The sequence below is a fragment of the Podarcis erhardii genome (assembly GCF_964252035.2).
Source record: "Podarcis erhardii genome assembly, chromosome: 10".
NCBI classification, from domain to species: Eukaryota; Metazoa; Chordata; class Lepidosauria; order Squamata; family Lacertidae; genus Podarcis; species Podarcis erhardii.
The window spans coordinates 12,233,124-12,246,566 of record NC_138500.1 but is presented as its reverse complement, the minus strand read 5'-3'; the positions used below and the strand labels follow the sequence as shown (position 1 = coordinate 12,246,566).

Here is a 13,443-nt window from a genome sequence, read left to right as displayed (position 1 = left end):
ACTCTTTCCTGTCAATAAAGACACGATGCAGAAGATCAGAACTCAGCACCGTTGCAGTAGTTCAGCAGCGCATATTGGGAAGTCAGTCCCCCTGAAGGCAGCGGGGCTTACTTCTGAGTAAACATGCACTGGCTGCACTGTGTGGAGCCACTCTGCCACAAACCGCTCAGAAGGCTGAGTAGATGCTGTCTGCAAGGCTTTTTTTAAAAAAAGAAAACCCAATACATATTTAATTATTGCAGTTTTAGCCCAGCTTTCCTCCAAGGAGCTCAAGGTGGTGAGCATACTTCTCCAACCCATTTTAGTATAATATAATAATAATAATTTATTATTTATACCCCGCCCATCTGGCTGGGTTTCCCCAGCCACTCTGGGCAGCTTCCAACAGAATATTAAAATACACTAATGCATCAAACATTAAAAGCTTCCCTAAACAGGGCTGCCTTCAGATGTCATCTAAAAGTCTTTGTTTTACTACAAAGGAATTTCAGAAATAGACTGGAAAGAGAAGCTGCTGAATTACAACTTATCACCAAACTTAAAACCATGGAGAAACCTGGTCTGAACAAAGACCTTGGATTCTTATCTCATTATACATGACAAAGCCATTTTTCACCTTCTCACCCCTTGCTTTTTCCTGTAAGACCTATTGCAGTCGTTAAGAGTCGTCAACAGGCTCATCACAGCTATCTGCCAATCACCCATTCCCACCACCCTTCTGAGTAATACCCCTCCCCACCTTCTCACTATATAGAAGGGTCTGGTGACTTCTGTTTCAGTGTATCTGAAGAAGTGTGCATGCACACGAAAGCTCATACCTAGAACTGACTTAGTTGGTCTTTAAGGTGCTACTGGAAGGAATTTGTTTTGTTTTGACTATGGCAGACCAACACGGCTACCTATCTGTATCTAAAAGTCTGGTAGTTGTATTTCTCTTTGACATCTGATGGGAGGGCATTCCACAGGGCGGGTGCCACCACCGAGAAGGCCCTCTGCCTGGTTCCCTGTAACTTGGCTTCTCACAGTGAGGGAACCGCCAGAAGGCCCTCGGCACTGGACCTCAGTGTCCGGGCAGAACGATGGGGGTGGAGACGCTCCTTCAGGTATACTGGGCCGAGGCCCTTTTATTCTCATAACAACCATGTAAAATACGTTAGGCTGAGAGTCAGGTGAGTATGGCAAGCTGTTCCCAGTGAGGTCCGGCTGATGCCACCAAGAACAGCCATTATTATTATTATTATTATTATTAGTACTCCACTTATCTGACTGGGTTCCCACAATGGAGGGGGTTGGACTAGATGGCCCCTGGAGGTCCCTCCCAATAATTCTATTATTCTATTTTATGTTTTTAAATCTTTGTAAGTTGCGTAGGACTTTTTTTTCCCTACATATGAGGTGAATGGTTGAATGGTTTCTTTAAATATTAAGGTTAATTATTGTTTCACAAGATGTGTATCTCTTTAAAGGCCAGAATATATATCATGACCTAGTTTTACAGCAGTGAAGCGGTATAGCAGGTCCTGTTAAATTGTATTAATTTAAGCTGTGTCAACAATTGGGTACAGTATATAAACAGAAGCATGTACCTCTCTCTGTACCCTGGTGAATGGGTCATACTTATAGATGCAATGTAATTTAACGTAAGAGGAGTTTTTGTTTTTGTAATTAAAGCCAAGCAAAAGTTATTTTTGCGTTTCTTCATTGTTTCCTGAACGTGTGGTCTCCCCAGCACGCTTTCCGCAGCGCAATTAATCACATCCCAATAATTCTATTATTCTATTTTATGTTTTTAAATCTTTGTAAGTTGCGTGAGACCTTTTTTTTTAACATATCATACGACTAATGATAATATTCATAAATAATATTAAGAAATACTACCCACTAGGGGGGCAAACATTTGGATATTTGATACACATTTGTTTTGTGGTTCATTTTTTTTCCATTATGAAACAGCAAAGTTGAAAATGCTGGTTAAGGAATTTAATAATTCTCAAAGCTGGAGCCGCCCCCCCCCCCAGTGTATGAGAAAGGAGGCATGGCTATAAGAAGTTGGATTCCCATATGTTAGAACATTTAAACGCACTGAACTGAGTAGAACCTGCTTCCGTGGGGAGAATAGAAGTGACACTGCAGAAAGCAGCGTGTGCTGCTCTACACCTTTCATACCTCTACGCTGCCCAGTACCTTGCCGGCAATCCCGCGCAGCCGCACTAGGAGACTCTGAGCCCTCAACAGACCCCCGCCGCCTCTTGAAACTCCCGCGCAGGCGCACTAGTCGTTTGCTACGCCCCGCCTCTCCAACAGCTGGGCAGGCTAGCAAGCCATGGGCTGCGAAGGTAAATACAGTATGTACGTAATTATCTTCCCACCCAAAGCTTCTGTATTGGGAGGGAGTCGGGATTTGGGCTGCCTGCTTTGTAAAAGTTGTGGGGAGAGAAGAAAGTGGGGAAGTTTCCACCTTGACCAAAAAAAAAGAGGTTCCTGTACCTTTAAGAGTTTTTAAGACCGAAATGAGGCTGCATTTTAATGTTTTAATGTTATATTTTACTCCTGTTTTTTAAGCTGTATTTCAGTCAATTTTATATTTGGTGTTAGCCGCCCTGAGCCTGGTCTTGGCGGGGGAGGGCGGGGTATAATTATCATTATTATAATTATAATTATTATTAGGGTGGGAGGTGGACTGCTTGTCTTCCAAGAATGAGAAAAGCTGCGCTTGCAAAAATTCTCCCCCTTTAACTCTATTTTGTACTTTTAAGATATTCTTGGGTGCGGGGAGTAGCTTTCCTTGAAAAAATGAGGAAAGCTGCACTTGCAAAAATTCTCCCCTTTTTATCCTCCTTTGACTGCTCCTGCACCATAGGCATAGCTGTCAACGTTTCCCTTTTTTTAAGGGAAATTCCCTTATTCCGAATAGGATTCCTCGCCAGAAAAGGGGAAAGTTGACAGCTATGCCCATAGGGTTGCAAACTTGAGGGACTGCTCTCCATGAAATTGCTCCTTTCACAGAAGCAACGAGCAGGTGGCTGTTTGCTTTCTTTCCCCCCAGGCCAAGTTATCTCAAGGCAGTATAGGATTTTTATTTTATTTTTCATCCATTTGATCCTCATAACAACCCTTTGAGGTAGGTGGGTGGAACTGGCAGGTGGCCCAAGGTCACCCAGAGTGCTTCACGGCAGAGCAGGGAAGCGAAGCTGGTTCTTCCGGGGCTTAGTTCAACACCCTGAACATTGCACAACAATAGTTATTCGTTCCCATGCCAGGAAAACCATCAGGCATTGACTTCTACTGATCAAAACTCTTGGAGAAAGGCAGAGGAGCGGATTTATGCTGTGTTGTCCCCACCCAGAACCAACCAGTTGGAAACTTTGTGTATTCATATTGCAGGACAATTTTCTCTCTAAAAAAATGTACTCTTTTTCCTACTCATTGAAATACTGCCCCTCAATGAGGCCAAACTTAGATTCACAAAATGTTTAGGGGTATGTGTACCCCCAGAAAAAAAAGCACTGGCTACAGGTGTTCCTTAATATATCACGTTGTTGATAATAATATATCCCGCAATACAGAACACTCTGCTCTACTACTTAAAAGAAAAGAAAAAGTGGTCCAATTAAACAAAATAAATCCTAACCTTACCAAAATAAAAAATGCAATTTTAATCATTTAAATTGCAGGTTTATATACCCTTTTCTTACTGATTTAACTACTCCAGAATAACTTCCACTCTCTTGTTCTCTAGTACTAAAATAGACAAGAACTATTTGCTCTGGAAAGGTTCTGGGGTGGGGTGGAAGGTGACCTTCATCTACGTCTTTAGATAATTTATTTTAAGCTCTGTTCTAGTTAGGAGCTTGGGAGAAAGAACAATTCAACCAGCATTTGACAATTCTGTAAATATAACACCAGTGAAAACAGCAAAATGCAGTATCAAAGCTACTCGGTGCCTCACCTTAGTCATAAAAAGCAAGGACTGGTTTGTTTCTTAAGTTGTTTTGCAATGCTTCAGTGAGATGATCCATTTTAGGGCTGGGTCTCCGAGCATGGGGACTGAGCTAGGTTGCCACCAGCTGTTTTAGGTTAAGTGGGAGCAGATTGTTAACTCCATGGAGCCCAATGGAAATTATGATGAAATAGACATTGTAAGTGAGTGGACTGTAAAGCCCCTGCTTTTCAATTAGTGCATTAGGTGTCATCAGATAATAAGTAGGCAGGTAGAAAAATGGGGTGTATAAGGTGTTAGGGGAGAGGGTAGTACCTCGGTTGGAGGGACACATCATGCTCCTTCTGGGTTAGTTTATCCACCTTTGGTCCCCACCCTGCACTCAGCTCCCACCTGTGGCTCCGAGAAGTTGTCAGCATTCGACAGCAGCCACACCCCGGGAACAGCTTCGACTGGCCTGCTAAACCAGGCAAGGGTAGCTGAGGGCTCTCAAACCCTCTGTGAATTAGGAACTTCCCCTGCATGCGAAGACAGGCTCAGGAGGATTGAGTGAACGAGACCAATAGTGGGTTCAACAGTCCAGAAAGCAGTTCTGCCTGTGCTGTAGAGGGGAGTAAGGGGCAGATGGGGCTCGTGTGCCTGGGAAGATAGTCCATGCAGTTGAAGGAAAACTGCTCCTAGACCTCCACTGCCTTGTGGGATATCTTCAGGACAGGAGAAGACTAAGGAGTAAACCCTACGCAAATCCAGAGCAGGGTCCCTAAGACAGTTGTATGCCTCCTTCCGGCAACTCCTGCAGCCAAGCTGGTGCCAAATAATAATAATTTATTTGTACCCCGCCCACCTGCCTGGGTTTCCCCAGCCACTCTGGGCAGCTTCCAACAAAGATTAAAAATACATTAAAATGTCACACATTAAAAACTTCCCTGAACAGGGCTGCCTTCAGATGTCTTCTAAATGTCAGATAGTTGTTTATCTCTTTGACATCTGATGGGAGGGTGTTCCACAGGGCGGGCGCCACTACCAAGAAGGCCCTCTGCCTGGTTCCCTGTAGCTTTGCTTCTCACAGTGAGGGAATCGCCAGAAGGCCCTTGGTGCTGGACCTCAGTGTCTGGGCAGAATGATGGGGGTGGAGACGCTCCTTCAGGTATACTGGTCCGAGGCTGTTTAGGGATTTAAAAGTCAACACCAACACTTTGAATTGTGCTTGGAAACGTACTGGGAGCCAATGTAGGTCTTTCAGGACCAGGGTTATGTGGTCTCGGTGGCTGCCCCCAGTCACCAGTCTAGCTGCCGCATTCTGAATTAGTTGTTGTTTCCGGGTCACCTTCAAAGGTAGCCCCACATACAGCACATTGCAGTAGTCCAAGCAGGAGATAACTAGAGCATGCACCACTCTGGCGAGACAGTGGGCAGGCAGGTAGGGTCTCAGCCTGCGGAACCAGGTGGAGCTGGTAGACAGCTGCCCTGGATACAGAATTGACCTGTGCCTCCATGGACTGCTGTGAGTCCAAAGTGACTCCCAGGCTGTGCACCTGGTCCTTCAGGGGCACAGTTTCCCCATTCAGCTCTGCTTTCCTCTAGACCACATCAGTGAGTCCTAGAAGGGGGTCTTGTCGTCTGGGCAGCCCAGGACCTCCTCACACACTGCCCAGGCTTGCGCCCCAAGGAGGTCACTTAGGTGCTGTTAATGCAGCATTTGACTTCACCCCCAGAGGCAACACTCCATTGTCTCTCCAGACAGACGGATGCCAACCAACCGCAAAGCAGGGCCCATCCTTCAAAACAGGGATGGAGAGTCTCTGCAGCTGCCCAGATGTTATTCAGCTCCCGCTCCCTTCAGCACAACCAATGCTCAGGGATTGTGACAGTTATAATCCACAGCTGCAGGATCCATATCCCTGCTTCAGAATGTGAGAACAGGATGCTAGACTGGAATGGCCTTTGTTCCGATCCGTCTTCCATCAATATGTTAACTGTTTCAGAGTATTTAGATATTTCCATATATATATAAATTAATGGTTCTTATTAGCCTGAGTAGGACCGAGTTAAAAACAAAAGAGGAATGTAAATGGGTAAAATTGATGGTAATTGCAGCCAGACAGGTTATAGCGAGTAATTGGAAAAATGCAGAAGAGCTAGGGGTGAACCAATGGAGGAAAAAATTGAATAATTGAATAATATTATAATTTTAGAATATCTAACTGTGAAGATACACAGAATGAAAGGGTTTAAGGTCAGTGAGAAAGAGGAGGATTGGTTAGAGAAGATATTGAATTATATGAGTAGGTTTGAACAATTTGGGGCAATTAAAATGTTAAAAGTTAAATAAACCTTGTGGAGCGAGGAGCGTTATTGTATATAGAATTGTACATATGGTCAATTTGAATATGTTATTATTGATTATGTATACTCAATGTATCAGCCACCTGGGGGGTTTCACTGTTTGGGTTTTGGTTGTTGGTAAAAAATAAAGAAAAGAAAAACTGTTTGAGAGTATAATAATGGTGGTTGCATTAGGGCCTGCACAATATATTTTGCAAGCGCAAGGAAGACACCCATTGCATCTGGCTGCTGCGCTGTTAGTAGGGGCTTACGGAAGTGGAAGGGCTGTGGAGTGGGTGGGTTGCTGCAGTTGGCTAGATGGCCCCTAAAACTGAAGGAAATCAATCAAATCCTCAAGGAGTCGTGTCAAGCAGTTTGCCAGCATCCAAAGCACCAGTAACTGTTCCTAAGTCAGGCTTCATTATGTAGCTAATCTCCGAATGATTGTTCTTCAGGTAGATGCCAGCGCGCATGAGTTAAGTGTGTGAACTGAACATGACCAATCCGCTAAGATACGAAGTGCTGAACCTTTACAAAAATGTAAGTCCTGAGGAGTGGAAGCCAGATGCAAACAAAACGCTTTGCCCGTGTTCTGCTTCCTGTGTGACTCTCAACTTTTTTGCTTTTTTTGCATTGTGTGCTTTGAAGCTGCTGTACCTCGGAAAGGAATACCCCAAAGGGGCAGACTACTTTCGGACCCGGCTGAAGGCGGCGTTCTTGAAAAACAAGGACGTGAAGGAGCCCGAGAAAATCAAAGAACTCCTTGCCCGAGGGGAGTTTGTCATGAAAGAGCTGGAGGCCTTATACTTCCTCAGGAAATACCGAGCTCTGAAACAGCGTTACTATGAAGAGGATGGCAAATGATGTGCATTGCGGTTCGAAACGATTGCCCAGGCCATAGGTTAAAGTGGGGGGGGGGGACCGATCTACAATTAAAAAAAAGTATAGATTGCCTATTGAACGAAGGTAATGTGTTTTTTTGTTTTAAGTTGAAGTTCAGCAACTCTTGCTGTGGTTCTTTTTTCACAGCCGGCTGTGGGGGAGGAACGCAAATCCACATTTGTGGCCGCCGAGACCATATAACACCAGTCTTGAAAGACCTACACTGGCTCCCAGTACGTTTCCGATCACAATTCAAAGTGTTGGTGTTGACCTTTAAAGCCCTAAACGGCCTTGGCCCAGTATACCTGAAAGAGTGTCTCCACCCCATCGTTCTGCCCAGACACTGAGGTCCAGTGCCGAGGGCCTTCTGGTGGTTCCCTCGCTGCGAGAAGCCAAGTTACAGGGAACCAGGCAGAGGGCCTTCTCGGTAGTGGCACCTGCTCTGTGGAACGCCCTCCCGTCAGATGTCAAAGAGAAATATAACTTCCGGACTTTTAGAAGACATCTGAAGGCAGCCCTCTTTAGGGAAGCTTTTAATGTTTAATAGGTTATTGTATTTTAGTGTTTTATTGGAAGCCACCCAGAGTGGCTGGGGAAACCCAGCTAGATGGGTGGGGTATAAATAATAAATTATTATTATTATTATTATTATTATTATTATTGGGGAAGTCTTCGCACATGCAACCCCCAGCTCCACACAGATGTTTCTGCTGTGTGTTCAGTTGTCAGGGGGCAAGCAAGTGGCCTCAGAGGTGGGGAGCTGTTTGGTGTGCCGTTGCTCCCGTGTTGTTGAGGACGCGACCAAAGAGCACCCAAAAAGAGCTTTGCTGTACATAACTACACATGTCCATGGTTTAAGCCTTCTTCCCAGTTATGCATTTAAAAAGGGAGGTGGGGAGACTTTCCCCCTGTGCTAGTGATACTTCATTTCACCTGGAAGAGCACAGTTAGAGCACGAGATGCTTAATCTCAGAGCCGTGGGTTTGAACCCAATGTTGGGCAAATTATTTCTGAATTTCATGGGGTTGGACTAGATGACCCTCAAGGCCCCTTCCAACGCTACAGTTCTACAATTCTAATTTCTACAACCACTGCTCTTGCAGTTGGATGTTCAGCTGGACATACATCTATGCTGAGGGACCCTTGTGCCTTTCCTCTCCCCGCAAAGAACTGAAAAGGTCTGCTACCATCTTGGGAAGGTGGGCAAGAATGAGAGAATAGCCTGTTCAGTGGGGAGAGCAGGAGCGGCTGGGATTTAGTTACCCAACACAATCTTGTGCACGCCTACTCAGAAGCCGGTACAATTGAAATCAGGTATGCATAAGGAGCTTGGGAAGAGGGTGGGAACAGGTACGCCTGGCTGTGTGTTATGTTGGAGAATCCCGTATCGAAGCAAAGCTAGATTTTACACCTAGTTCTATCTGCCTGTGTTTTCAACTTTTAAGCTCACAAAGAGAAAGTATGGCCTTTTAAATGCCAAAGGTGCAGAACCTACACCTTCCCAGGTGAACTACAATTCCCATCATCCCTGAACAGAGCCCATGTTGGCTGTGGCTGATGGAGGCTGGAGTCAGGCAACAGGTTGTCCACCACTTCTGTAAACAGCTAACAGCTACTATAGGGTATGATCTAAAAGACTGCCTCTTTCCATATGAACCTACCCGGACCCTAAGATCATCTTCTGAGGCCCTTTTTCATGTGCCTCCTCCTCAAGAGGTCCAGAGGGTGGCAACACGAGAACGGGGCCTTCTCTGCAGTGGCTCCCTGTCTGTGGAATGCTCTCCCTAGGGAGGCTCGCCTGGCGCCTTCAATATTAACCTTTAGATGCCAGGCAAAAATGTTCCTTTTTAACCAGGCCATGAGCTGATTAACAGTCTTATGTCCTTTTAAATGTTTGTGGGAGGGGGAGTTTCTTGTGTTCTTTTGGTCTTGTTTTGCACTTTGCGGTTTTACTGTGAACCGTTGCAGTTACTGAGAACTTTGGACGGAAGGTTATATACAAATTTAATAAATAATATTGGCACATGAAGTCACCCCCCTGCTGAAGCGAAGCAAGTCTGGGTTTGGGAAGTGTCCGGGTGTGTTAAGCCACATGCCTTCCGTTCTATGATGGAAGAGGATCAAAACATAAATAAATTCTGCTTTTGAGAGGAAAAAACAAACTGTAGAAACACAGACTTTTTTATTTATTAATTACAACGGGAGCAGTGTTGTTTTGTGACAAACTTGACAGATTTCATATCGCTTCACAGCACATGCTGCTGATAAAAACATCTGTAATGGTTTAAATGAACAGTGGTCATTCTTCAGGTGCGACTTAATGTTTCGAGGTCACAGGATTGAAATAAAGACGGGGGGTTCTCCCCGCCCCCCCCAAAATGTCCATCACCTGGGTCACATTGCATATATTTTGCCTCAAATGGAAACAAAAAGCACAATGTACAAAACATGTATTTTTCTTTTTTTTTTTTTAGTTTATACTATACAAAAATAGTTAAAATACATTCTAGGTAAACACATTGCATTTTAAGAAATAGTCCTAGTAGGAGATTTGGCACTCGAGAGAGAGAGAGAGAGACGAAAGGTGGGAAGGAGGCTTATTTTCAACATAAAAACACGACAATGGAATTAAATTAAATTGTTAAGCAGGTTTGGGAAAACTGTACAACCTAAGGGCACAGCCCACCAAGTTACTGCTGCTCATTGATTCTGACATCATCTTCCAAAAGACAAAACAAAACGTTACTCTTGGCACCTCAACGCTTTTGTGAAATTCCCCCCTGTGTATATTCTATATGCACACAACTTGATCTTAGCCAAAAGGCAGAGATGGCTCATTTCAACAAATCAACCCAATTTGAATTTTCTCTCTCTTTTTTTTTACATTTTCACTTTTAATAGAAAAAATAGTTAGATTTTTAAGCGTGACCCACGGCAAACAGCCTTGGGGAAGTGAGGTTGGGAGGGGTGGGGGAAAGAAACTTGCTTCTGTGAAAAGCCCGCAATCCTTACATTCATTCAAGTTTATTGGAAACGCTAATAAACGGTGGCCCGAAGCAGAAATTGTACATAAGGAAGGCTAAGGAGGTGTTATCAATATTGCAGTCAGCAGAACCAAAACCGTTTTGCAAAAAAAGTATGTTGGAAAACCAGGATCACTTGCGCCTTTTATCACAAACACAGCAGAAAATAAGTTGGAGATCTCCCCGCCCTATGTAAAAGGCAACAGGAGGTTGCCTTTTATACCACAGGGACAGGGAAACTGTCGCCGTCCAGACATTGTATTCCCAACAACTCCCATTTTTGCCGGGACTGATGGGCATTTGAGTCCAGCAACACCTGGGAGGCTGCAGGTTAAACCACTTCAGTTTTCTAACGAAGACCCAGGACCAGCTTCAGGCAAGGGGCTCCCATCACCTACACCTACACCCCAGCAACCGCAAGAGTCAGATGATGCTGGACTACAACTCCCATCATGCTGGCTGGAACTGGTCAGGGATGATGGGTTTCGGAGTCCAACATCTGAAGGGTACAATGTTGGCTACTCCTGGGCCGTTGCCAGCTCTGGCATCTCACATCTGAAAGGGGCTTCTCCTACCCCTTTCCCACAAGAACCATCTCTTACCTAAATGTTGGGTCCTGAGGAGCTCTTGATCCTTGCACCCCTAACATGGTACGTTGGTCCATGCATAGGTGGAAGGTTTCCCAGCTCCCCTCTTGTGACAACTTGAGGTCCATTTTCCTCGCCTGCAGCAGGCCTCCCGTGGTCGTAAAAACCAGCTTGTTTCCACTCAACTCTCTGTATAGCGCAGAGGCCCTGATCCTACCGTGTCATGGTCCTCGCCTGCTCAGGAACGCCCTGTTCCTATAAATCACCTGGGTCTAAAGTGCTGAATTTCAACAGGAACTCAAAACTTTACACAGGGCCTCTGTGGCTCAACCGCTACTGTCGGCCCTCTCAGCCCTCACCATGCTCTAGATACCGTATTTTTTGCTCTATAAGACTCACTTTTTCCCTCCTAAAAAGTAAGGGGAAATGTGTGTGTGTCTTATGGAGCGAATGCAGGCTGCGCAGCTATCCCAGAAGCCAGAACAGCAAGAGGGATTGCTGCTTTCACTGCGCAGCGACCCCTTTTGCTGTTCTGGCTTCTGAGATTCAGAATATTTTTTTGCTTGTTTTTCTCCTCCAAAAACTAGGTGCGTCTTGTGGCCTGGTGCGTCTTATAGAGCGAAAAATACGGTGATTCGAATGAGATACCTGTTCCTCCTTCTCCTCCAACCTATGTCGAAGGAGGAGATCCATGGGATGTAACAGGGAAGGGAGTGCCACCAGAAGCATCCCGTCTTTTCATTCACCCCTCCTGCTCTTGGATGAAGGGACTCCCACCCCAACCCCGGGAAACCATTGCCCCAAGCAGAGGCAGTTCTACCAGTAAGGCAGTTCCTGCAATAACAACAGCAACAGCAGCAGCCAGTCACAACTTCCTAAGAAAAGAAATGAGGAGTAGGTGGGGGAATCAGAAGACATTAGCAAGTTTTGCATGCACCCAAATCACTGAATAAAATGTTCTCGCTTGTTCTTGATTGATCACAGGCATCGCGAGGTTCAAGAACCGAAACTCCAGGAATACTGGCACTTTAGGAATGCTTTCCACTGTCACGTAAAAGCAAGCATCCAGAAAAGGCATCCAATGGGTCCACAAAGCAGGGAGAGAGGGAAGGTGTGTGTTTTAAAGTGATGCTAGAAACGTGTGTGCTAATAATTTAGTGTAATGGTACAAAAATGAATCACGTTTACCGACGTACACCTTAAGGACGAAGGGTTAAATTGCATTTACATAATTATACACTTTGTCTTCGACTTCTTTTTCTTCTTTTTGCCGTCTTTGCTCATCTTCTCTTTGTGTTTTCGGATTTCCCGGACTAATGTGTAGAAGGCATCGTCAACACCCTGCAAAGAAATGTCAGACCTTTTAATACCAGATGACGCCTTTTCACTTGAATTGGCCGGGGTTTCATTTAGCTAAAGAAAATGCTACGAGAAATTTCAATAAGGCAGTCATCTTTTTAATAGTCATGAGAAATTGAACAATGGTTGGTACTTGTGCACTTTTATCATGTTTTCTGAAGAGCTGAGAGAGGATTTATTTTATTTTATTTTTTACAGATAGTGGCCTAGGTGTGGTTCTTGCTCAAAGGACTTGCTCCTTTTTGAGGATTCAATTAGCCAATATATCCCTTCTCACTCAGAACTAAGAAGTTTGAAGCATGGTTTCCAATTTTTGCAACTTTTAAGGAACTGTGTCTCTTGCTGTCCATATTTTCTACCGAATTTGGGACAATATAATTAAAAAAGTTCTATGATGTATGTAAATAATGAGTGAGAGCATCACTCACACAAACTGCTACGTAGCTGGTACAAAATGTGCATAAAATGAATTTAAGAGTATTGTTTTCCCAATTCTAACGATAAAATCATTATTTTGTATTGTCCTTATAGTATTTTATGTGCCCTGCTATTTGTATATATTGTTGTACACCACATATAGTTGATATGAATTGACAGCCTAAAAATATTTTTGTAAATAAAATAAATATAAAGAAAACAAAACAGTTTCATCTCGAGTTTTGTCTTGTCTGTGTATTTTACATCAGGTTTCCCCTCTCTTATCCTAGATACCTGATGCTCTCAACTGAAGTAATATTTCTGAGGCAAAACATTACCCCTGGGTGTTTATTATCGTACTATCAAAGATGGGTGCCAGCGTCCTGGATTGTTTAATCCAAGATGGCGGGAGACCATTGTGTCCATAAATGTACCGTATTTTTCGCTCTATAACACGCACATGACCATAACACACACGTAGTTTTTAGAGGAGGAAAACAAGAAAAAAAAATTCTAAACGAAACAGTGGATCTATGGTTTTTTGGTTCATGCTGTGGCCACAGACATGTGATCTGACAGTGAGTTTGGAGTAGCCCAATGCAAAAATCCTGAGGATCCATGTGGCTCCGTGCTTTGTAACCACGTTTTTGCACTACTGCGGCCCCAGGCAACAGTGGGTGCCTGAAATTTTTTGGTGCAAGATGTAGCCATGGACATGCTATGTGATCTGATGGTGAATTTGGGGTGACCCAGTGCAAAAATCCTGAGGATCCATGTGGATCCGTGCTTTGTAACCACGTTTTAAGTGGGGAGGGAAGGAAAAGCACTCAAGGGACAAGGAGCACGCATGGAGTGTGTGGAGAAGGATGCTGCTAATAATGCGGAAGAGGGGTATAAGAGGAGAAGGCTC

At 44.3% G+C, this 13,443-nt stretch overlaps 3 protein-coding genes across 4 annotated transcripts in view; 1 reads left to right on the top strand and 2 right to left on the bottom strand.

Annotated features, from left to right (window-relative positions):
- The window catches only part of DNAI7 (dynein axonemal intermediate chain 7), a 28,594-nt gene extending 24,621 nt beyond the window's left edge, over positions 1-3,973 (bottom strand). Inside the window, exon 1 of the mRNA XM_081879762.1 lies at positions 3,950-3,973. Coding sequence (XP_081735888.1) covers positions 3,950-3,958 — 9 coding nt within the window. The 5' untranslated portion in view covers positions 3,959-3,973. The remainder of the gene's footprint in view (positions 1-3,949) is intronic.
- Positions 2,221-9,518, top strand: ETFRF1 (electron transfer flavoprotein regulatory factor 1). 2 transcript variants are annotated; one of them, XM_081880275.1, is made up of 3 exons: positions 2,221-2,336; positions 6,721-6,805; positions 6,914-9,518. In XM_081880275.1, exons 2-3 carry the CDS (start codon positions 6,761-6,763, stop codon positions 7,127-7,129), a joined length of 261 nt encoding a protein of 86 aa, XP_081736401.1. In that variant the 5' UTR covers positions 2,221-2,336; positions 6,721-6,760; the 3' UTR covers positions 7,130-9,518. The 2 variants fall into 2 exon arrangements, with proteins under 2 accessions (XP_081736401.1, XP_081736402.1); XM_081880276.1 differs by having other exon boundaries at positions 2,282-2,345.
- Positions 9,311-13,443, bottom strand: part of LOC309351982 (GTPase KRas-like) — a 51,973-nt gene continuing 47,840 nt past the window's right edge. Inside the window, 2 exon segments of the mRNA XM_081880220.1 lie at positions 9,311-12,026; positions 12,029-12,098. Of these exon segments, the coding sequence (XP_081736346.1) occupies positions 11,971-12,026; positions 12,029-12,098 (126 nt within the window). The 3' untranslated portion in view covers positions 9,311-11,970.

What these genes read in the sequence shown, in the direction of transcription:
- ETFRF1 (XM_081880275.1), top strand. Translation starts at nt 6,761, where the DNA reads ATGACCAATCCGCTAAGATACGAAGTGCTGAACCTTTACAAAAAT. An exon ending in TGCTGAACCTTTACAAAAAT is followed by an intron (nt 6,806 to 6,913) that starts GTAAGTCCTGAG and finishes TGTGCTTTGAAG; the next exon opens with CTGCTGTACCTCGGAAAGGA.